Source organism: Azolla caroliniana, unplaced genomic scaffold (genome assembly GCF_043228905.1).
Source record: "Azolla caroliniana isolate FFs.n. ecotype wild unplaced genomic scaffold, voAzoCaro1.0.p SCAF_10, whole genome shotgun sequence".
Classification (NCBI taxonomy): Eukaryota; Viridiplantae; Streptophyta; class Polypodiopsida; order Salviniales; family Salviniaceae; genus Azolla; species Azolla caroliniana.
The window spans coordinates 21,822,793-21,847,430 of NW_028230445.1; the positions used below are offsets into that span (position 1 = coordinate 21,822,793).

At 37.8% G+C, this 24,638-nt stretch overlaps 2 protein-coding genes and 1 pseudogene across 5 annotated transcripts in view; 2 read left to right on the forward strand and 1 right to left on the reverse strand.

Annotated features, from left to right (window-relative positions):
- The first annotated feature begins 308 nt into the window (after positions 1 to 308).
- Positions 309 to 10,501, forward strand: LOC147859606 (protein PAM71-homolog, chloroplastic). Of its 4 annotated transcripts, none has more exons than XM_087325943.1 (11): positions 311 to 715; positions 1,636 to 1,753; positions 2,521 to 2,707; positions 2,829 to 2,876; positions 3,553 to 3,649; positions 5,287 to 5,453; positions 9,187 to 9,249; positions 9,357 to 9,407; positions 9,501 to 9,605; positions 10,087 to 10,200; positions 10,293 to 10,501. In XM_087325943.1, exons 1-10 carry the CDS (start codon positions 571 to 573, stop codon positions 10,150 to 10,152), a joined length of 1,047 nt encoding a protein of 348 aa, XP_087182069.1. In that variant the 5' UTR covers positions 311 to 570; the 3' UTR covers positions 10,153 to 10,200; positions 10,293 to 10,501. The 4 variants fall into 4 exon arrangements, with proteins under 4 accessions (XP_087182072.1, XP_087182069.1, XP_087182071.1 ...); XM_087325945.1 differs by having other exon boundaries at positions 10,302 to 10,501; XM_087325946.1 differs by having other exon boundaries at positions 309 to 715; positions 1,639 to 1,753; positions 10,087 to 10,501.
- A 304-nt stretch (positions 10,502 to 10,805) lies between these two features.
- LOC147859607 (uncharacterized) lies at positions 10,806 to 16,000 on the reverse strand (annotated as a pseudogene).
- Positions 16,001 to 21,890: 5,890 nt separating this feature from the next.
- LOC147859608 (triosephosphate isomerase, chloroplastic-like) overlaps positions 21,891 to 24,638 on the forward strand; it is a 4,848-nt gene continuing 2,100 nt past the window's right edge. The window contains exon 1 of the mRNA XM_087326320.1: positions 21,891 to 22,091. Coding sequence (XP_087182446.1) covers positions 21,891 to 22,091 — 201 coding nt within the window. The remainder of the gene's footprint in view (positions 22,092 to 24,638) is intronic.

A 24,638-nucleotide genomic window follows, 5' to 3' on the forward strand; every position in this document is an offset into this window, starting at 1 on the left:
ATTGTTTGCTACAAGAGACTGTGTTTTCCTTTTAAGACCGTGTTGTGCAGATTGAGATGAGCCCCATTGCAGAGGGGCGACGATGAATTCCCGTGTCACGTAATAATGAGAAAACCCCATATTTGTTCGTAAAACGTTTTTGAGTACATAGATTGGGTAGCACAATTTGTGTATAGGGTCATTTTGTGTAAATAATGGAAACTATCCGGACCCCATGTGCCCCCATGTGCCAAAAGGGCATTTCTGTAATTTTCCTTACAAAAGATTTTGGATCATTATTTTGCCTTCTCTCTTTCTCTCTCTCTCTCTCTCTCTCTGTGTCTGTCTCTCTGCCTGCACAAGATAAGCTTAAGCAGACACAAGAGAGCTCGCCATTGTCTGCTTACTACGCGTCGTCATCTGTCATCGTTCTAGTCTTCCACTTTGTTCTTCTTTTTCCGTGTTATCCATATCCATATCCATATCCATATCCATATTCATCACCATCATCATCATCTACTACGTCTTCTTCTTCTTCTTCTTCTTCGTCATCATCACCATCTTCTTCTTCTTTTATTCTTGTCACTGGCCATGTCTTCCTTTCTCATCACTAGTCGCTCTTCCATTCACTTTTTCGACATGTCTTCTGGTATATGCTCTGCTCCCCCACATTATGGTCGCCTTTCTTTCCTCAACAAAACAGGAAAAATCAGTCTTTCTCGGAAGCTCCTTAAAAGTAAGTTCCTACCTCATCTCCGTTCTCCACACTCCAAATTTTGTCTTTCAGGATGAAACGTGACAAAGTTTTGCTCATGAATGAATCATTTGTTTGAAATTTATGTTAGAGATAATTCTTTGATCAGAAAACCATAGCGCTGCAACAAATTCTGTGTGAATAAGGCTTCAGAACTTCTTTGAATGGAATTTTCTTTTAGATGATGTATGTTCTGGAACCTTCTGCTTGAATCAGGCTTCATGTAGATTAAAAAAATGTAGATTTCAATACGAGATAATTCAGACTCTTGCATGTTGTAAACATTCATTTGTTGTTCCTTGACTTGGACTTCAAAAAATGATCGTTCGTGGAAACTAGAAAGTTTGGACAGGAAGAGCACAGTGCAAGGACTCAAGATATATTGCAAGAACTTCTAATTGAATCAGAGTTCAAAATGCCTTTAAATGGATCATTACTTTTGAAAGATTCAAATTTGGAGAATTCTTTGATCAAACAAGCACGATGGAAGAACTAAACATGCATTGCTAGATTATCGTGCTTGAATTGGACTTCAAAATACCTGCAATGGATCCTTTTTTTAGATTTAAATTTAGAGAATTCCTTCATACACCACATGGTGTAAAGATCCATAAGTTGTGAAACTTTTTAGTGAGTTAGAGTGAAAAACGCTTTTAAATGGATTGCTGCTTTTGATATTCAAATCTGATAAGCATGATGTAAGGGTTCAACATATGTCGCAAGAACATCTTGCTTGAATTGGAGTTGCAACACTTTGAAATGGATTGATCTTTCAGGAACTGATAGTTTTTTGAGATCTAGATGGATCCTTCTTTGAGAAATGAACCCTTTTTTTGAGATTTAAACGGGTGTCTCTTTGATCTGTATGCACAATGTCATGACATTTTTCTATTATTGCTTAGAAGGAAAGAAAGGCTCAATGTTGACCTCAACGGTAATTTTGAGGGCATCAAGCACTGGTCTTGGAGCAGAAAGTCATCCAGAAAAGCTTGAAGTGGTAGAACAATGGGATGAAGACGAGTAAGTAAATCATTCAATAGAAAGTTGCCCATGTTTTCTTTCTTTTCATGAATTTGCACTCTCTGCCATTATTTCGGGCATGACCTTAGGATTGTATCATATTTTATGCCATCATTTAATTATCATCCATGGTTAAAGGATGTTGTATACTGGTAGCTACAATGCCCACCTAGGATTATGTGATAGATATATGGCTAGTATCATATTTTCGTTTTGAGCTAGAGGCCTCGAAGAATCTATTGACATCTATTTCTGTTTTCCCATGGATATACACGCTCCAGTATAGTTAAAGCAGGATTTTAGGAATATCCATAATATCCATTGTCAGACATGTGATAGATAGCATTATGTTTCCATGTGAATTTAGGAGTCTTGTTAAATTCCTCATGGGCATCATTGCGTCATACTTGTAGCGGTACTTTACTGTCAAATGTATGATAAGTAGGATTATATTCATCTGAATTTCAACTCTAGAGGTTCATATGGAATCCTTGTGGGCATCTTTGTGTGACAGTGTGATAGATAGGATTATACATTGACGTGAGTTTTGAGGCTTAGATAAAATCCTCATGCTATATATTGGCCCATCAATATCTCTCATCAACGCGGATTATGTCTTCATATGAGTTTACAGATTTAGATGAAATCCTCATAGACATCAATGTAGTATGCTGGTAGTATGTGTGATAGATAGGATTATGACTTCATGTGAGTTCAGAGGTTTAGATGATACCCTGATGGACATCATTCCTTTTCACATTTGACAGAGGTAAGAAGAAGGAAGGTATTGTAAGGTTGGCCTTAGCTGTTACAACCCTCATTGGTACAGCCACTTTAGTTGGTTTTGCTGTGACATGGAAAAGTGGGGGCCTGAATGCTTTTGTGCAGGCAGTTGCAAAGTCGGGATTTGCTGCTGCTTTTGCATTGATTTTTGTTTCAGAAATTGGTGATAAGGTAAGTCACTGGCTAGTTCAAGGTAAAACATATTTGAAGAAGAAAAGGACTCATGGTCTTTCCATCAGCTTCTTGTGAATTATATATTGTGGGTATTTTGATATTCTCAAATGATTTGCAGACATTCTTTATCGCGGCACTGCTTGCAATGAAGCATTCCAAAAGTTTGGTAAGTATTGTATTGATGAATGCCTTGACATCGAGAAGTGGCTGTTCCACGCTTTTATTCTCTTGTATTTAATTATCATGTATACACTGCACATAAAAGGTTATTCACATCTTCAGTGCCGAAATTGCTATACATGACTACACATATCTGCAGTGCTCCTTCCTACATATGCATGCATGCCGCATGCCGCATGTATGTATGTATTTTTATGTCTGGGAATATATATCTATATGAAGGTATGTATATGCATTTGCTGTCATGCAGAACCTGCATCTGATTCATGTCAGCTTTTTCAAATCTCATTGCTACAATTGTAACGTGCTTGTTATTTATTGAATATCATTGAAGGGCACATCTTTGCACTCTTTTTCTGCTGCCTTTAGTCTAATTAGTTGCATGTATTCTTTTTGGAATTTTAACCCAATTTGAGATTTTTCATGTGTGATATTAGGTATTACATGTGCATTTTTATAGATATTATGTATGTGTGTACATAATAAAGAGAGTTAGGATTTCTGTAGTACAAATGGATAGTTGTCTATTTCTGCTAGAGTTATATATGGTTTTTTCTGTGGATTAGATTCCACATCAATAAAATTATAGATCCTTGTTAGTAGTTGATAAAGTACTATGAAATATTTTCAAGAGTATTAACTTCGTGTTTGGGCTCATCCAGGTTTTGTTGGGTGCGTCAGCAGCGTTGGGTTTGATGACAATTATTTCAGTTGCAATTGGGCGTATTTTTCATGCAGTGCCAACACAATTGAAAACAAGTTATATTTCCTGCACTTCCATTCATGTTGCTTCATCTTAAGAACCACAAACCAAAATAAAAAGTAAATAAAAATAAAAATGACCAAAAACTCCGGTTATCTATACTTGCAAGATTCTCAAGTCAGATAGATTGTAATTTTTATCTTCGAATGATCATAGGATGGGGATATCTCTGAAGTGGGGGGAGCACTTGCAATGGTGGGAGATAATGGCATTTACCTATAGTTGACAAGAGTGGCAAAATTGTGGTCTACATGCACAACAAATTGCTATTGCCCGATCTATTATATCCAGTCAGAAGACCACTTGTGTAGCCCTTGATTGACTTGTAGCATGAGTGGAGTGATGTGGCTAAAGAAAATTGAGATTGATTTAAAGAGATAGAAAGATATAATGATGTCTACTAGATGCTAAATCAGCCAATTAGACAAATCATGATTACAAATATGGGTGAATTCATGTCAGCCATACTAGAACAAAAGTAAAACCTCTAGCTTTCCCGAAGCTCCATGATCATTGTATAAATGCATGTGGTGGAATGATTCTGAGCTGGTTTTCTAGCATCAAATGCATTGCTAATATGTATTAGCATAATGGTGATTGGACTTTCTATCCAAGGTTGGTTGATGTGAAATGATGCTGTGCCGAAGTTTGAGAAGTGCATAGGTTGATGCAGAGCTCCTTGAAGCAAGGGAAGCACTTGTGATGATGGAAGATAATGACTTGATGACAAGGGCGACAAGATTGTGGTTCTGAAGGCCAGGGTGTACATGCATGATAAAATGCTATTGGCCGATCTATTATAACCCCTTTACAATAGATTGGCCTACTTGAGGCTGAAATTAGTCTATGACAAATCATGACTACAATTATGAGTGAATTTAGGTCATCCAGACTAAAACAAAAATAAAAGCTCTAGATTTCAGAAATGAATTGATATGGTATAATACATTCACTCTCTAAAAGAAAAAGAAAAAGAAATAAAATGCTATGTTAACAAATTCAAAAGGCCAAAGTGAACTATGAGGCCAGATACTAAATTGATGTGAACCTTATAGGATCTGCTAAAATAAAGAGGATTAAAATTGTACCTAAACAAGGTAGCTTCTTTATGTATCTAAGCTGATGACTCTAGGAGTGTCACAAGATGCATTTCATGGTTACTGTTTCACAGCTCTATTGTGCCAATTGATGAAATCTTAACTTCTGCATACATTTCTGAATATGCTGCTGCCTGGTACTGTTATTGATGAGCTTATGACATTGAATGTGAAACAAGAAGTTCTTCTGGTGAACTGTACATATTATTAAGCTCAGGTACCTTTTTTTAATGTAACCTCGTACAGGAAATTCCAAACGCTCCTAGCAACCTAGTGCTATAGCCATATAGTTGTCCTGAAGCTAGCGTCGAAATGTCATCTGAATCATAAAAAATCTAGCTTAAGTGTTCATTCCAAATGCCAAATCGTCATAACTTAGCCTTGTTGGTTTTCATGCTTGTATATTTTTCTTCATTAAATAGTGTCTTGTATTTTAAGAAATATTCAAATTTATTTGAAAGAAAATAGATATGGTTTTAGAGCTTTATTGGCTTGTTAATACAGTGGGCTTACAATTGCATATATTCTTTGTACAGCTCTGCCAATTGGTGAATTTGCTGCTGTAGCCCTACTTGTGTTCTTTGGATTGAAGTCCTTGAAAGATGCATGGGATATGCCTTCGTTGCCCCCTGGCAGCAAACAAAATCAACCAGCTGAGATTAGTGAGCTGTCTGAAGCTGAAGAATTTATTAAAAAGTCTGAGGTGAGGACATTGACTGCTTTACATTTTCTTTTTTCAAGTGCATAGAATTTATCTTGCTTGAGAAAGAAGGGAACATAGAAAAACCAAAATGATATTATGTCATTATGGGACCAACATCTGCTTCACCATTATCATTTAAATCAACTTAGGTGCATTCATGTGATGCAACCAAAACAAATCATGATTTACAAATATTGGTGAAAACATTTTATCCTTATTGTAACTAAAATTAAGGCTCAAGGTTTCCTAATGATCCATGATAATGATCTTAATGCATGTGGTGGAATGACTTTGAAGATGTTTAGTTGAGTTGTGGTGGGGGACATTGTATCCTAGGTGGGATTGTGAGGTGACGTGACTCTATGATGAAGTTCAAGTAGAGGGTGACATTCTTCTCTCTGACGTGCTTGTAATTGAGCACATGCATGCATAAAGTTTCATGCTCTCAATCATTGCTGTGTATCATTCGTGACGACACTATGACTAATGGAAGCTACATTTGTGTCCACTTGTGCATGGGGAGGTGTAGGACTCATGTGGCTCCACCTATATAAGGGCAGAGGTGATCTTGGTGTCAAATACCCCCATGCTTGGATATGAGGCACTTAGAAGTGCGCCTGGTAGCATTGTTCTAGCATAAATGCAACTCCTAGACACACATAAGATTCCTTGACTTTAAGTTGCTATCCTGTGGGGTGAAGCAGCTTGTTGGCAAATTGGCTCGGATGTGTGGAAGATCATGGACTTAGTATTTTTCAGAGTAAAAAAACACTGAGGTCATTGAGATGATGTTGTAGATCTGTATGAGATATAGAGACCAAGATTATATGGAGAGGTTACTTAAAATGTCAATTTCCTTGCGGCCTCCACGTGTGATGTAGTCCGCTGTGTGAGGGTTCTCATTTGTTTGCAAGCTATTTGTTGTGTAATTTCTTACAAATTCATCGCTTTACACCCTCATCATACCAACGTTTTTGGGGCATGTTTCCTCGAATGTAATGTCTCTATGGTGTGGTAAGGAAAACTATTGATTGTGGTGTTATGGAGTATAATAGGAATTTGGAAGGTGAGGGCATCAAGGGATGTGTTTGGGTCTAGATGATTGAGTAGAGCAGTGGTTGGACATGTCGGCTATAAGTTTATACTGGTTTATGAGTAAAGTGGATGATTGTGCATTGGGGCAAGCTTGAATGATGAGGTTGAAGGTGGTGGTGATGACATATTACTAGCGAAGGTTATGTAAAGACAAAATGTTTTCAGCATCCATCAGGCAGGGTGGATGGTGAATGTTTCAATGGTCTAGGTGGCATTCCGATTGGGACGATGTAATCTAATATGTTCCCCCAATTTTCAGCATCCATCAAGCAGGGTGGATGGTGAATGTTTTAATGGTCTAGGTGGCATTCCTATTGGGAGGATGTAATCTATTATGTTCCCCCAATGGAGTGTAAAACATGTAAAGCCACTTGAATCTGTCCATGAGTTCATCATTTGTAGATAATTAACTAATGTCTAGACACAGTGTGATAGATGTTTGCTGTATCTTGTGTTGTCTGGTCCTGCGTTGGTTGTGCTCCGACAAATTCTCAAGAAAGAAAGCTGTAAGAAAGGAAAGAAGCTGTATTAATGTCTTTTAAGAGACCAAAATGGTGTGAAAGACCAAAAAATAGACCACCTCTTACAATGTTTTCTCATCTTTGAGAGCAACAAAAGATAACAAATTTATTTAAACTATGGGTTGTAAAGAATGTAGATATCTAAGCACTTAATATTCTAAACTTCTGCCTTGAAAAGTCTCCAACGTCGGTCACTCCAAGATGGAGAGAACTCTGAAGTGGGGGAAGCACCTTCAGTTGCAGAGTGAATAGGGTGATGAGGCTGTGGTGTTGGTTGTCGTGGCCTTTGTGCATGGGACATGCTATTGGCTGATCTATTGTAACCCTTTTTAAGTGTTTTGGTCAAGATCCATCTTATTCTATGAAAAATAGCACAATAGCACCATAGTATTTTTCTGATTCCACAACCAATGGCACATTCAGAAGATCAGTTCTTCCATAGATTTGCGTGCATATGTGCCTATCTCAAATTTTAACTCATGTGAAGATGTCTTGAGCTGCCCTATCATATTATTCACTCTATAAGATAGATGTGTATCTATATTAGAAGGCCTGATAATAAATCCATCTTGTGACATGTGTAAAGAAGGAAATAAATAAATAAGTGAAAATTGCCTTACAGTGGACCATCTTCTACCAAGAGATTTTGTGGGGCTGATGAATGTTCTATCATTATCTAATTTAACGATGTCATTTTGGATCACTATTGTTTTTCACTTCAGTCGTGTTCAGATGTGGACAATCCAAGCTATAGTGGGCATATTGTATATCTATGAAAAATCTAGCACAGGCAACCTCTATAGGAAGAGCCAAGGCCATGTGAATGTTACTCAGATATATTCAGTTCTGATCTCTCTACCCATGCTTGAGTGGTGTTAAACAAAATCACTTTAGTTTTATCAAGGTCGACTAACAAATCTTTATCTATATAAAATGACTTCAAAGCATTTAGATGTCTTTTAGTCCCTCCAGGGAGTTAGAGATCAACACAATGTCATTGGCAGGTAGTTGTATCACCCCAAAGCATTTTGTTGTTTACCACACCGGTATGGCTACCCCTGCTATGCATGCTCTTCAATCTCTATGTGTAATTAGATATCTCATCTATATAAAGACTGAAGAGGGTGGGCATCTTTGTTCTACTCCAATTGTGCTTGCCACGACTTCTAACAACCCAATAGGGTTGTGCATTTTTCCTGATAATTATTCATATAGTGCATAGATTCACCCACCCTTGACCTTCTTATGGGTCTAGCTGCAATTTTGTGATGATTGCACTCTTCTAACATTACCCATAATCTGCAATCATTAGCTAGATTTCTTGCATTTCGGTTTTTTTATCATTCTCACAATACGGGGGAAAAATCATCATCGCTCATCATGGAGTTGTAGACCACACCACACCATAGTAACCCATTTGATTTAGAATATCAAATAAAGGACATAATGAGCTCGCAACACACCTCAATTTTAGCTTTTCATTTTTTTACTTATCACATTTTTTATGAGATATACAAGCATATCACTTTATACGTTTGTATAAATGTTTTGGTCTCACAGATAATGTTGACCTTTCGTGGGGAATAAAATTAGTTTCTTTCTTCTTTCTTTAAAGGTAACTTCATTCTATTAGGATCTCAAATTTCTCTAGAGTCTGCAAAAGAAATGAACTTTTGAAAATCCCAACATTGAAAATTTTCAATTTCTGTTTTTACAAGCTTCGGAAATTATTTCCAATTCGCACATGATATTGCTATGTTAACTTCTGTTTTTGTTATATACATATGCTGTGTGTGTAATCTTATATGTATCATGCTTTATTTATTTATTTATTTCGCAACCTGTTTTATATTTTTCAGAATGAAATGACTAGGATGCCTGCTAAACTATGAAACATCTCTCTGACATTGTCTTTTTTTGCATTGTATTTTCAATGTTACAAACTTAAATTTCTACACTTGATAGTGTCTATATGTTTTTTTTATCGACTCAAGCTTTGTTCTAATTTTATTGCATGTTTCTTAGATGATGATAGGAGCTAATGTAGTGCTTTTGTTGTTTTTAATTTAATAATGATTTCCATCAAGTTTGGTAAGTAATATTTTCTGTGTTTACAGGTTGACAAATCAAGCTCATCCTTGGAAATCTTTATGGAGACTTTTAGCCTCGTTTTTGTAGCTGTAAGTGTTTGTTTTAGGCAAACTAATGCATAAATATTTAAAAAGACAGGAATAATGTCCATAGGGTTGTCACTCAAGAGTTCAACCATGTCCACTGAATGTTACAGGAGTGGGGAGATAGATCTATGCTTGCGACAATAGCTCTCGGTGCTGCACAGGTCATAATATCAAACAAAGGGTCTCAATGATATTTTGGATTTCTATTTAACATGCTTAGTTATAGGCAGTCTGATAGTGTTTCTGTCTTTCAGGCTCCTTTGGGTGTTGCAAGTGGTGCAATTGTAGGACATGTCATCGCTACAGGAATTGCTGTTCTTGGTGGGGCATTTCTTGCACAATACATTTCAGAAAAGATGGTAAATACTCTTGCATCCAGTGTTCATATTGGAAAATACAAGGGAAAAACTATGAAATATTCCTGGGGTTTTCTTCATTTCCTAAACTCTCTGATTTTTTGTAATTTCCCAAATGCCATTGGTCAACTCCTCAAATAGAAAAAATGGAAATCAATTGACCATATTCTTGCTTTTTCTGGGATTCACAAAAGGCATTTGAGGAAGTAATAAAAACTTGGGGAAATGAAGAAAAAAAGTGAGTTGTTTCTGAATTCTGTCAAACAGCCATAAATTTGAGTGAAGATGGTAAATACTTGTGTGCAATTGTTGGTATTGAAAAAACCAATACATTTTAGAAAAGACTGTAATTACTCTTGTTATCCAATTGTTGATATTGAAATAAAGCACTATATTTTTGAAGAGATGGTAAATACACTTGTATGCAATGTTGATATGGAAAAGAATTTAGCAAGAGTAAAGTCTTCTGCTTGTCTTTTTACAGGTTAGTTATATAGGAGGATTTTTATTTCTGGCTTTTGCTGCTGCCACACTTTTAGGAGTTTTCTAAGACTCCCCAAAAAACTCAAACCATTTTCTAGAATCAACAGCTTCTAAGGTTGCTTTTTGATATCTTATACAATTCCTTAATATTGTGCCCCAAATTTACCATCTTCTTGAAGAGATGGCTATCATTTTTTTTTCTCGAAGGGAGTACAGCTAGCTTCATTGTGCTATCAACTAACTTACTATGATTCGATACCTGGTTCCTCAAGGGATTCCTCCAGTCATTGCTTCGGAATATTCATATATACACTACAAATTCAGATTGTAAAGCTGGAAAACGATGTATTTTTTATTTTGCATAAATGTATTATACTTTCCAATAAGAATATTTTCCTGGGATTTTTGCTTACATACTCTAAATGACATATCTTCTATTTCTGGAATTACTTCAATTTCAAATGTTCTGATATTCATCAGAACTAGTGATAAATCCATAATTCAGATTTCGATTGTGGTTAAGTTTTCCTGTTGGTGCTTAGGTACTTATAAGGAGAGCATGCTCGACAATCATGTTAGTAGTGTATTCATTCTCATATTCTTGGATATCTTCTTTGAGGGGGATAGGGAAGAACATTCAAGTAATGTATTGCTTACATACATGTTATGTTGAAGAGCAGAGATTCTCAAAGCTTTTCTCGAATGCAAGAATATTTTCATCTAATATAATTGACTGAATATTATATGAAAAATAACCTCAAAAATGATTTTAATTGCAACAGCCAGAACAAAATAACATCATTCAAGTTGATTGTTCTCATGATTGTGCCTTCAAATAGAGATATTTAAGTGCATGCCTATGTTATTTTTGTTGTGGAAATTGTTTATTGAATATGTAAACAATGCCGTTACAAAAACACACAATGACAAGTTGAGGGAATGAAGATATGGTCAGGTTATATGCTTTGAGGTTGTTGAAAAGCCTTGAAAAGTGGGTTGAGCTTCAAAAGGCACTCCCACGTTCCAAAAATGTAAAAGTGTGTTTCTCTATGACATGATGAGTTGGCATGATGCATAACCATGCATGGATAACATATTCTTTTATCAAATTAGTTTTTGAATCACGTTGCAACAGCTCAAGTAGAGATAATCATAATGTTTTTTAATCAAGTTTTTGAATCTAGTGTAGAAGCCATACAAATATAAGAAGCGGCATGAGGAAAAGTAATTTATCCAATGGGAGATCATAACAAACTAAGGCATTGGTTATCCCATAAATATGAATAGTTTAACATCAAAAGGAAATTACCACATCACAACAATGTAGAACCATGTTCACGACTCTACTTCAAAATTTGGAAGTCACTATATGAGTTGGCATGATGCATTTGCCATGTATCCCTTTCAGGGTTCTCCATGCACGACCATAATTTATTCTCTCAAATTAGTTTGTGAATCACATTGTGATGACTAAAGTAAGGATCATCAGTGGGATCCATGAGCTTGATTTAGCAGATGCCATGCAACCATACCAACAATCATAAGAAAAAGACGTTTCGCCTAATAAGGGGATCCTACCAATTGGGGCATTGATTGTCCAATAAGTATGAATTGTAGAAGCTCCACATACATCCAATGTATTTGCAAACACTACCTACGAAAAAGGTTTTTCGTTACCTTCTTTGCAAAGTGCTCGTAACTATTTGACTCCCCTTCTCAATTGTTGGTGAAGTGTTCTATTCATCTCTCACACATCATCTTCATGGGATTGTGAAATACATTTTAGGGTTATGTAAATGAAGGCAATGTGTCCAAGTGTAGTTACTTTTGGTGGTAAACAATAAGGAGTTTCTATTTTCCATTTCTTTTCATAATGTTCTTTTAGTGTGATGTGCCTTAGAGATGCCTTTTCAAGCATGGAATGACTTGTGAAATAAAGTTACAAAGAACCCTCTCATTTAATAGAAAATAAAGTTTGTGGGTATAATTTTAAGCTTACTCATGCACGATATTATACATTGAAATTGAGATGCTAAGGTTTGTTTATGATTGTACTCTGTGTATGATTTGTTCACTCCCATTTGCTTATAATGGCTACTTTTAATGATTCTGTCTATGTATGTCAACTTCTACTCATTGCTAATAGCTATTCTTGATTGTCCTTGTCATTATGGATTCTTCTTCATTGATGTCATTGGATGATTGGTGCCCCATTTTTCGATGTTTGGATAGCTTTGATTGGAGATTAACTTCATTTTTTTGCATACATTAACTTTATTTGTCAAATTGTATGTGTGTGTGTGTGTGTGAGAGAGAGAGAGAGAGAGAGAGAGAGATCATCTAGAAGAGAGCACTGTAATTCTTTGCAAAAAGAGTTGCTTGTGTCTTCTTGGTTATTATGTTGGCCAGGAAAGGAGAGATTGCGCTCTCAATTTAATCGTTTGTTTCGTTTGGGGGTCAAAGAGGTGGGAGATATAGTTGAGGCTCCATCTCAAAGAATTTTGGAGTTTGCTGAAGCGCGACAATTATTACGCATTCCACCTAATTATGGGTTTATTTGGCAACAACTACAAAATATTGCATTGATGCAAGGTCTCTTACCTCTACAATCAGGAGAACAACCGTGGCTTGATTGGTGTTTAAAGGGTCAAACATCATTGTTAGAAGTGACTACTAATCTTTTATATCATTGCTCTGTTGAGTCTCTTGGAAGGTTATCATTTAAGGCCGAAGAAGCATGGAGATTGCACAAATCTGATCATGGGTGGTGGCAGATTTTACACGTAGTTGGCATTCTAAATTGCCAATTGTAGCAAAGGTCTTCCTTTGGAGAGTTTTGATTGCAGGATTGCCCTTGGGATTAGCTCTAAAGCGTCATGGATTAGCAACGCGTAATTGTTTCTTTTGCACTGTTCAAATGGAAGATAGTACTCATTGATTAATACAATGTCCGATTTCTTGTTAGATAATTACATGAGTAAATAAAATCTAAAGTTTGAAATATAGGCCAAGAGACATGAAGGAAAAAGTAAAGTTGTGGTAGAAGTCATGTAGGGGCAAACAAGACTGCCCACATGAATCAAAAAGCTCATAGCGTCCTCATATGATTATTGGATTTTCGAGTTCAAATAGTTGAATCGAAGCCAACGATGTAAGTTAATATATGAGCTAACAAAATCTAAGTTTTGAAATACAGGCCAAGGGACATGAAGGAAAAAGTAAAGTTGTGGTAGAAGTCATGTAGGGTCAAACAAGAGCGCCCACATGAATAAAAAAGATCATAGCGTCCTCATATGATATTGGATTTTAGAGTTCAAATAATTGAATCGAAGCCAACGGCGTAGGCTATTATATGAGTTAATAAAATCGAAGTTTTGAAATATAGGCCAAGAGACATGAAGGAAAAAGTAAAGTTGTGGTAGAAGTCATGTAGGGGCAAACAAGAGCGCCCACATGAATCAAAAAGCTCATAGCGTCCTCATATGATATGGAGTTACATTTCTCAAATTTGGCAAGTTTTATCACGATGTTATTTGACACCTAGACAATGGGTGTTTGCACAATTTACACAGGTTGACCCAAAATCAGAGATGGAGATCATTTTTCTATTTCTGAGATATTGGGGATTGCGTCATAATTGGAATATGCGCAACGCTTTTGTATTCGACGGTAGACATGGAGTGAAAGCATATCTACGAAAGTTGAAGGGAGTACTAATGTGGCAATTTTCTTTATTGGAGCAAGTGGAAATTCTTTCCTCGGTGGAGTGTTCGTCTTGCCTATTGGCAATTCAACATGTTCCACTACCCATGTAGTGTAGTTAGTGGGTGACCATATTCCATTGTCACACCCATTGTAAGTAGTGTTTTTTACACACATTTATTAATATAATTATGTGTTTTCACCAAAAGAGAGAGAGAGAGAGAGAAAGAAAGATATATTAATGTCTTCTAAGGCCAAAATTGGCCCATCAGACAAATGGTTTACAACAAAAAATGGGATATTTACCCATTCATCAAAAGTAAAAAATAAAAATAAAAATAGAGTTTTAAGCTAAATAGTTCTAGTAAAATAACAAACATGTTCTACAATGAAAATGATGTTATACTAGGCCTAATTTCGTTTCCATCCAAGTCTCTCGAAGAGAAGCGGGAGGTCAAAGGGTTTCGATGTGGATGTGGTCCGTGGCTCCAATGTAAAAGGTACCCCATCCATAGCTTCTAGTCGACGTAGCTCACGTTCCCTTATCTTCTTAATCCTTTCTACTCTATGTCGACTTGTTTTGAAGCCCAACATCCAAGGGTGTTTGGTTGTTCTTTGCATTTCGGCTTCCTCAAGAGAGAGGCCGAGTGGGGTAAGTGTATCCACATTCATTGTCTCCCCTTGTTCTTGAGAATTTACACTAGTTACAAGTTGATGAATAGTAAAAGGGTTATGGTTAACACTTTGTAATTTATTCTCCCTATGTTGTTTTAACTCTAAGATATACCTACCTAGTCTCTTTACATCAGGGGTATCTAATAGTTTGGAGAGGGTGGGAGAGGGTCCTAATATGACTTGGTATTCCACTCGTATCTTGGCATAAGTTGGGCACTTGCTTGTGAAGTGATACTCATCCTCTATCTCTATGTGGCACAACCTACATAGCCTTTCAGGAGCCTTTCCTCCCTAGGGACTCTATTAGCCCGATCATTCTCAATCTCAAGTTGGTGAGATGATGTCCTAAGTTGTCCAATGGCCACCCTTAGTGCATTTCATAAGAATTTATCTAGATATCTTGGTCGTGTAATAAAACCTAACTGAGAGAAGTGCAATATGTGTTCCTTATAGTACAACATTTTAGATGGGAGTGGCTCTTGTGGGGTGATCCATTTATATCGAGTGTAAATTTGCCATATTTCTTGGCGTATCACTTTATTACAATCTTCATGAGATATTAGAATTTGGTTAGTCCCATGGTTGTACTTAAGGGGGGGTAGGTTATTAATGTCTATGCCGTTTGCAAGTAACCAACTCACCACAATGCTATACCAAGAGCTAGTGTCTCTAGATGCAGGTAGGGATCGGGATGCCTCAAAGGCTCGATGGGATATCCTATCTTGTGGTTGGCTATGTATCAGATGAATAAAAACTACCACTTGAAACAATGCTTCTACTAACATCGGGGGCAGACTAAACTCTGCTCTAATAATGTCATGTGGTACTGTCGATTTGCTTCGGAGTTGACGTGATAACATCGTCACCAAAGGTCTCCCTAATTGCGTCCACATGAAAGATGGTAGACCTGGCGCCCATACTACTGATGCATACATGAAGGAAGGGGTCACTAATGAGTCAAAGAGCTATCCCTTAGTCTGTGGCTCTTGAAAGTATGCCTGGTGGCATTGTCTCTCTAAGAGTGAGAGGGATGCATACGCTCTCGTTAGTCTATCTTTGGCTGCTTGGGTCATCGAGAATACATATGATCCAACTACCTCAACTAGTTTATGAGAGAGGATTAGGTGACATTTACTCCTAACTCAGGATGATGTATGAAAGATAAGAACTTTAGTTTTTGCTAGATTCACTACCAGCCCTCGTTGTGTACAAAAGTCATCTAGGGCATTAAGATGCTTTTGTAGGTCGTGTTCCGACTCCAAGAGCAAGACAATGTCAATGTCGTGTACGTAGAGTAAGAGACTAACTTGCTTATCCCAAATAGCTACTCCCTTGCCTCCCTTACGAGCAACAAAATCAGTGATCTCATCAATGTAGATCCCAAAAAGAGTTTGTGATAAGGGGCAACCTTGTTTTACACCAATGGTGCTAGTGAAACAATCGGATAGGCCACTTGGGCATCTTACGCACCCAGAGACTTGCTCATATAGGGCATAAATGGCCCAGATCATGTTATTTGGTATCTCCAAGCTCTTAAGTCTATCAAACTACTTCTCCGTAGGAACTGTGTCAAAGGCTTTGCCGAAGTCCACAAAGCAACAATATAGTTTCTTCTTATGAGCCTTTGTCTGGTTAATTAAACACCTAAGTGTGAAGATATGGTCAATAGTGGAGAAGGCTCGTCTAAAGCTAGCCTGCTTAGGTGCTCGAAGACTTAATGTTTCCATATAATCGCTGAGCTCCGCTTCCATTACCGCACCATATAGTTTAGAGAGCGTATGACCTATCATTATGGTCCTATATGTATTTGGGTCTATTGGGTCCCCTCCTTTATGTATAGGGGCCACTGTGTTCATGGTCCATTATGGTGGAAAACCCTCATCGAGGGCGCGGTTAACAATTAGAGTGAGAAAGGGGGCTAGGCACTCTCGAGCATATATGATGTGCTCGGCTTACAATCCTGTGTGGTCCATGGATTTCCTATGTTGCAATTTTTTTATGACCTTCGTGACCCTAGAGGTCGTGAAAAGTGTCTCCATGTTAGGTCGGGGTGTGGAAGGCATTGGAATGGGTGGTTGGTTTGGGACATGGTAGAGTCTCTTGATATATGTGTGCTAAATATTGGGATCCTCGATGGGTGTTTGTGGTCGCGGTTCCCGTAGCCTCTTCCATGCAAGGGCACAATCCCTACTCATGAGCATATGGTAGAGTTCCCAATATTGGGATGCTTCCCAAGCTCGTCTTTTATAGTGTGTCATCTTGCGCATCCCTTTTCGAGCCTATACTGAGGAAATAGTACCACTAAGTTGTGACACTTTAAGTTGTCTATACAACTCTCTACAATCCTCGTCATACCACTTGTTCTCTGGCATAGACCCTATTCTACTATGATTGGAGTGTTTCGTGTATGGGAAGCTACTAATTTCTACTGAGTGAAGGGTGTGTGCGAGTTCTGTAGTGAGGTTCTCTAAAGGCAAGGAAGAATCAAAATAGGAGAGATGGGCTTGAACATGTCGGGAGTAGATGTCAGCGAACTCATGCATGAAATGTATTATGGTGTGATGGTTTGGTTGACTAGAGTTGGCGGCGTGGGAGGTGTCGCATTTTAGCTCAAAGTATAGGAAGCTATGGTCTGCACCAATGGGGCATGGGGCCACCTGGAAGGAGTTAACCATGTGGGTAGCTTTAGGGCGTCCTATTAGGCAATCAATTGTGCTTTCCCCTCCTCCATGTGGGAAACATGTGAGCGCTTCCGAGCCCAACCACTTGGGTAAGCCATTATATATGATCATCTGGTGTCGGCTTCCAAGTTCAAGCAGATGATGGCCAAAGCTTGTGGTGTCCGCACCTTGATCCTTTGATGTAAGCGTTATGTCTAAGTCTAAAGGGTTGACATTCACCATTTCGAGGTTTCTATCCATTTGAAATATTGTGCATTGTCGGGATTGGGTTCTCGCATTGAAATCTCCTACAAGGAAGACTTCCCCTTGAGAAGAATATCAGATTATCTCAACCAATAAAAGGTTCATATGGAGAAAGCCCATGCGACGTTCCTTCATCAACTATACTCGCTTCTCCAGCCATATTATACCAGGATCCTTTCGGAGGGAAGTAACACACGATGATAAATATCGCCTGATCCTTGCTAGTGAGGACTTTCACCTACATAAAATGGGCTTCTGGGTCTTTCTTTAGTATTTCTATCCTATTATGTATCTCTCTCCGAAATAGTATCGCAATCCCTGCAGACCCTCTAGTAGTATGTCAACGTGAGGTTTGTTTAAAGACAGATTCCCAACGAAAACCGTCAACTCGTGGCAGTCCTCGATTTGGGCTCTGATGTGTTTCTACTAAAAAATGTATGTCAGATACCTTCAAAATCTCCTCTAGACGGCCAAGTTGTGCGGCTGTGCCCAAAGTGCACCGTTACAGTTCCATAAAGTCATCCTAAGTTTATTGTCTGTCACATGGACCACACGTTGTCAATTGGCAGCGCGATCATTTATTATCACACGTCCGTCTCGGTAAAAAGCACGATGCCCCTCTTTACGAGCTTGTATGACTCGCGGCATATAAGTTTTACGATGCTCAATTTGCATCTTGGTTAGGTCTTCATCGCGGTAGATAGGGTCCCCGCCCAATCCTCAAAGAATTGGTCTCTTTTTAAAAAATGTGATTCTAGATTTTGAGTCCTTAAACTGAAGGATCAAAGCTCTTTTCCTAGTGGTGTCACGTCCTACCCTCCAAGGGCTTCGTACCACAACATTTTCCCTAATGTTTGTGCATCTTCGTCAGGAGATGTCCCTTCCTTGACCCCAATAACGCGTACATTTAGGCGTCGAACTTGACACATTTTTTCCTCCTCAAGGGTAGTGTTTACAATATTTTCATCCTTTAGTTCCTTTTTAATATTATGGTTTACTACATCAACCCACCCAGTTTTTGCTAATTCCATATCTCTTTTAACCTCTTTCTTAACCTTTTTGATCTCATCCTTAATATCCTCTAGGGAAGATATTTCACCATCTTCCCTAGATGTCTCAAGGTCCTTAACTTGTTTCTGAAGGCTCATGTTGTCTACTTTAAGTTTCGTTTTTTTAGCAATAAGCACTTTAGAAAGAGAGAGAAAGAAAGAAAGAAAAATATGTATTAACAACGAGCAACTCTTGGAGGAATTCAACGACGATCTAATGGTGTTTCGGTTAGAAGCCGAAGCATACGAGGAGGAACAACTCGCTACCGGGAGTCATAGAGCTCCCATAAACACTGAGCAAAGAACCCAGTCACTCCCCACGGCAGCTAGACCGGAGGAGTCTGCTCCTACCGACGTCCACATCCCACCAGAGCCACAAACTATAACCCCGACCCTGCCTGCATTAGTCCCAACAGAGGAGGGCACACACGCCGACACCACCCTCCCCAACTCGGCAACACCACCTCCATCACCAACCCGACCGGCCGAGTAGCCAGGCCAAACCCATGCCCCAGAGGATATCCTCGGCATATTGGAAGAAGAATAAGACCAACCTCTAAGCCCCGTAGGAACGGGCCATTTTTGTAATTCGTGTGGTTTTGTTAAATCCATGGTGAACCGTGGGTCCGACGGACAAAGTCCTGTCCCACGGGCGTGCCAGGTGTTGTCCATAGGCCAAAAATAGAAATTAATTAAATATAATACGCCGGAAGTAAGGCGAGTAGGTAAGGGAGAGTTAGGTAAAACGCTGAGTTTCGAGCCTCACAGTCAACCGACCGCTCGGCGCTGTATGAAGGAAAAGAAGTATATAAACCAAGGTCTGCGTACCTCGGCAAGAGGGAGATATCCAGAGCCTAGGTGAGGTCAGTTCATAGTTATAAGAAGCTTTGTAAGGCTACCAGCTGGGGGCCGTGTTTTTGTAATCATCACTAACTATTGTAGTAATACATATCTATAGCACTTGTTGTTTTCATCTGTGTGTCGTCGCTTCTAAGGTCTCAACTACGTTTACGACCCGGGCTCTATTCCGGGTATGCTCTCCGTGTTCTTCCCCTAATGACACCTCCGTGCATCAGTCTTCACGATTACACTTCCCTTGATACCGATAGCTTGTAGGCATATATCGAAGGTGTTTCCGGCAGAACGGTTACCACGATGGAGTTATGACTCCCGTCGATATCGATGGTCCTAGGATCTAGACTAGTGTATGCCCAGGCAATGGTGGTTGTTGAACACCCTTGAGCTACTAGCTTACTTAAACATTATTGATTAGTACTTACACTTTCTCTATCTCACACACACTTTACTCTCTCTTGCAATAGAATTAGATGTATAGACAAAAGGAGAGAAAACTTAAAGGAAGTTCTAAATACACCACTCCTTATATCAAAGAGGTTTAACACCATACAAAAGGGGAGAGATTAGGGTAACACAAATTTTGGCAGATGATTCTTTGATATTTCTATAAGCATAACGTGAGAATCTTGAGAAGGGGGTAATCATATGGGACCAATTTTCCTTGGCATCTTGATTGCATATTAATTGGAAGAAATGTCAGTTTAGAGTGAATGTTATAAATGTCCAATGAATGAATGAATGACAACCAATTTGAGAGATACGTTCATGTATTGGAAATCACTATCTCAACGATTTTATGTACATCTTAAAGTTGTATAATGTATTATGGAATCTATGACAAATAATGCATTACATTCTGTTTTTGCAGCCTCTTAGATCTTTGTTGTGGAGAAAGTGGGATGAAATGGTTTGCATGGAACCATATAGTAACCCCTAAGTGCTTGGGGAGTTGTAATATTAGACTTATCTATACATATGATGGTTCATAGATTTTCATTATTGTTAGACACATTGTTCACTCTCACAAACCATGGAAATATGTTGCCCAATATTTTATTGATGATAGTGTAAATGATGGAAGGCATCATGGTTACAACAACCACTTGATGGAAGTATTCCACTTAAAATTCTGCAAATGTTGATGTGTTCAACACTTGGTTGTCTCATACCATAAAACAATCTCCTTATTTGTATGGGCACCATCATCTTGTAGGAGCATTGTAATTCTTTGCAAAAAGGTTTTTTGTTTCTTCTCAATTTTTATTTTGGCCTAGAAAGGACAGATTGTGCTCTTGGTTTAATTGCATGTTTCGTTTGGGGGTCAAAGATATTAGACATGTGGTTGAGGCTAATCCAAAGAATTTGGGAGTTTGTTGTAGCGTGATTATTATTATTATTATTATTCTAAAGAGATACGGCTTGGTATTATAAAATCATAAGAAATGCAAAAGTTGTGTTGGATAAAGGAGTATATCAACCGACTACATTGTGCTCACATCATAGCCGATTTGATTTGTGTACACCATATCTCCCAGATTTTTATGGTCTATTCCTCCCAAACTGCAACTAAGCATGCAATGTAACCTATACCACCAACATCTGTAGCAATAGAGTCCATAAACATAGTTAGTAGACATTGTTTCCCAAAATGACAAGAACAATATACATGCATATTATGTGATCTCCATCTTCCCTAACAATGAGCATTGAATCCCATAACCTTTTAAAATGCATTTGCTTCCTGAAAATGACATTAACATTGCTTGTAAAACTTTTGTACTGACCACGTAATGTGTGAATAAGTTACAACCAGAATTCAACAATTATAACAGAAACATCATGAGTGATGTTGTAAAAAACTGATGTAAATCGCACCTTCCAAATTACCCACATCAAAATAGATGAAATTGTCTTCCATAATATCATCCCTAAATTGCAAACTATCAATTAGAAAAGGTTGAACCATTTGTATATGAGGAGGAACTATGTGAAAGGCTTCCACTATATCCTCCTTTTCATATAACAACAGTTGTCCCTCTAGAATGCCCCACCTAACCGCACCCCAAGTGATCACACAATTAGCATGTATCAATATCAACAATCTTAATACTCTCTTCCATACTTGCATAATTTTAGGACAAGACCACAATACATGCTTAATTGATTCTATCATACATCCACGCCCAAATCCACACGACTTACTATTTAGTTGTCGTAACCAAGCCTGAACCAGTAATGCATAATGGATCAATAACCAACAAAAAAGTAAAATCTTCTTGGGAATCTGCATACTCCATAACCACTTCCAATATTTAGATGCAACCTTTGATTTGGATTTTTTTATTTTATGAGATGGGTGTATTGCTTTGAAACCGACCGCGATTACAGTGGGCTATGTTGGATAATGGTATAGCTACCAAGGTAGCCTCTAGGCAAATTATGTTTGTCATCTTAATAATTCTCAACTTGATGCTACTAGGTGTGGGGGTTTTAGTGTTATGTTTGATGCAATTCAATTATCTTTATGGATTTTTCTCTCTAATTGGGCACCTTCTTTTGTGCATGTTTGGTTTGGATATGTTACACTGATTGGTGTTATGATAGGAGTGAAAGGAACGTCTCAAGGAGACTGTTACTATTTTGATGTATCTCAGGAAGGAAGATTATGGCAAATTGATGTAGAATCATCAATTTGGCAAATGACATTGCAACATCTTGTGAGAATGATTGGTAAATCTGATAAAAGGTGGATTTTAGATCCTTCTCCTTTTGATAGTATGTTATTTTGCCAACTATGGGTATTTAAAAAAAAAGTCGTTGTTGGACTTGCATAGAGATCCGTTAGATTATCTTTGGAAACATACAAATCCTGTCTCATTTAGTTTTTTCAATATTCTATGAAGTTGGGAAGAAAGTTGGTCTTAAGTAGGAAATTGCATCCACCATCTACTATGAAAGTGTGGTTGGTGAATGGGGCCTTTTTAATGGTTGTAGCGTGATTATTGTTACCCATCCCACCCAATTATGGACTTATTTGGCAGAACTACAAAATATACAATTGATGCAATGCCCTTCAGGTTTATGAAACAAAGAGGAAACATGAGTTGACTAACGTTTACGGGGTTAGATGTCAATTTTATAAGTAACTGCTAATCTCTTTGTACCATTGCTTCAATAATGTTTCTTCAATGAGTATTGTCATGAAGACATACATTTTGGCCTTACAAGGATTCGCCAAGACGTTGTGGGCTCGAATCATTGTAAGGACAAAATGTATGTCTTCATTGGGAGAAAATGAATGGAAGGTATTTAACTTTGATTATGGATGGGTAATAGATCTTGAGATCTAGTTGCCGTTGTAAATTGTCAATTCAAACAAAGGTTTTGCCTCTGGGATTTGTTCTAAAGAGATGTAGGTTAGTAGTAGGAAATTTTTTCGTTCACATTGTTCAAGTAGAAGATATTATTCATCGTTTCATACAACGTCTGATTGCTCGTCAATTTTGGGTTTACATTTATCAGATTTCACATGTTAATGCTATTTGTCGCCACTACCCATGTTGTGATTACACCAGTTGGTTTTGCTACCATTATTATAGTGGTCTTCACATACATTTATTAATTTAATTATGTGTTTACATACATACATACATACATACATACATACATACATATATATATACAGAGAGAGAGAGAGAGAGAGAGAGAGAGAGAGAGAGAGAGAGAGAGAGAGAGAGAGAGATTAAATTAAATTAAATTAGTTCCAAAGGTGGCATCTCTCGAGTCATTTCATCAATGGAGACCTATTTATTTGATGGGGGGTTGTTTAAGATATTTACAAAGGTCTTAGCAAATAGATTACAAAAGTATTTGTTAAAGTTGATACATCCCGTCTAATATGGTTTTATTGCAGGTAGGAATATATTGCATAATGTGTTGAATGTTCAAATGGCCATGGATTATGCTCGAAACACTCATCAAGAATTGATTATGGTGCAATTAGATTTGGAGAAAGGTTACGATCATGTTAATTGGTCCTTTGTTTTTGGGTTAATGCATACAATGGGCTTTGGACCTCGTATGTCTCGCCTCATATTTTTATTAGGACAAGATGCATTGTCTTGAGTAAGCTTAATAGGGGAGTTACATCAGATATTGCCCTCATAAGATTTGTTCATCAAGGATGCCCTCACAAGAGTTACCTGTGTTTTCTCGGTTATTATGTTGGTCAAGAAAGGAGAGATTGTACTCTCAATTTAATCGTTTATTTCGTTTGGGGGTCAAAGAGGTGGGAGATATAGTTGAGGCTCCATCTCAAATAATTTTGGAGTTTGTTGAAGCACGACAATTATTACGCATCCTGCCTAATTATGGGTTTATTTGGCAACAACTACAAAATATTGCATTGATGCAAGGTCTCTTACCTCTACAAATAGGAAAACAACCGTGGATTGATTGGTGTTTACGGGGTCAAATGTAGTTGTTACAAATAACTACTAATATTTTGTATTATTGCTTTGTTGAGTCACTTGGATGGTTATCATCTAAGGCTGAAGAACAATGGAGAATACACAAATCTGATAATGGGTGGTGGCAGATCTTACAACGTAGTTGGCATTCTAAATTGCCACTTGTAGCAAAGGTCTTAATTTGGAGAGTTTTGATTGGAGGATTGCCTTTGGGATTAGCTTTAAAGCGTCGTGGACTAGCAACGGGTAATTGCTTTTTTTGCACTGTTCAAATGGAAGATAGTACTCATCGATTCATACAATGTCTGATTGGTTGTTAGTTTTGGAGTACATTTCTCAAATTTGGCAAGTCTTATCATGGTGTTATTTGACACTTAGATGGTGGGTGTTTGCACAATTTACACAGGTTGACCCAAAATAAGAGATGGAGATCATTTTTATATTTCAAATATATTGGGGATTGTGTCATAATTGGAATATGCACAACGATTTTGTATTCGTTGGTAGACATGGAGTGAAAGCATATCTACGAAAGTTGAAGGGAGTACTAATGTGGCAATTTTCTTTATTGGAGGAAGTGGAAATTCTTTCCTCGGTGGAGTGTTCGTCTTGCTTATTGGCAATTCAACATGTTCCACTACCCATGTAGTGTAGTTAGTGGGTGACCATACTCCATTGTGACACCCATTATAAATATTGTTTTTTACATACATTTATTAATATAATTGTGTGTTTTCACCAAGAGAGAGAGAGAGAGACACACACACACACACACATAGACATTAATGTCTAACTTGACCAAAATTGGCCTATGAAGCAAATCATTAGTATGAATGTGGTTGAATTCATGTCATCCATACTAAACGAATTTCCTAT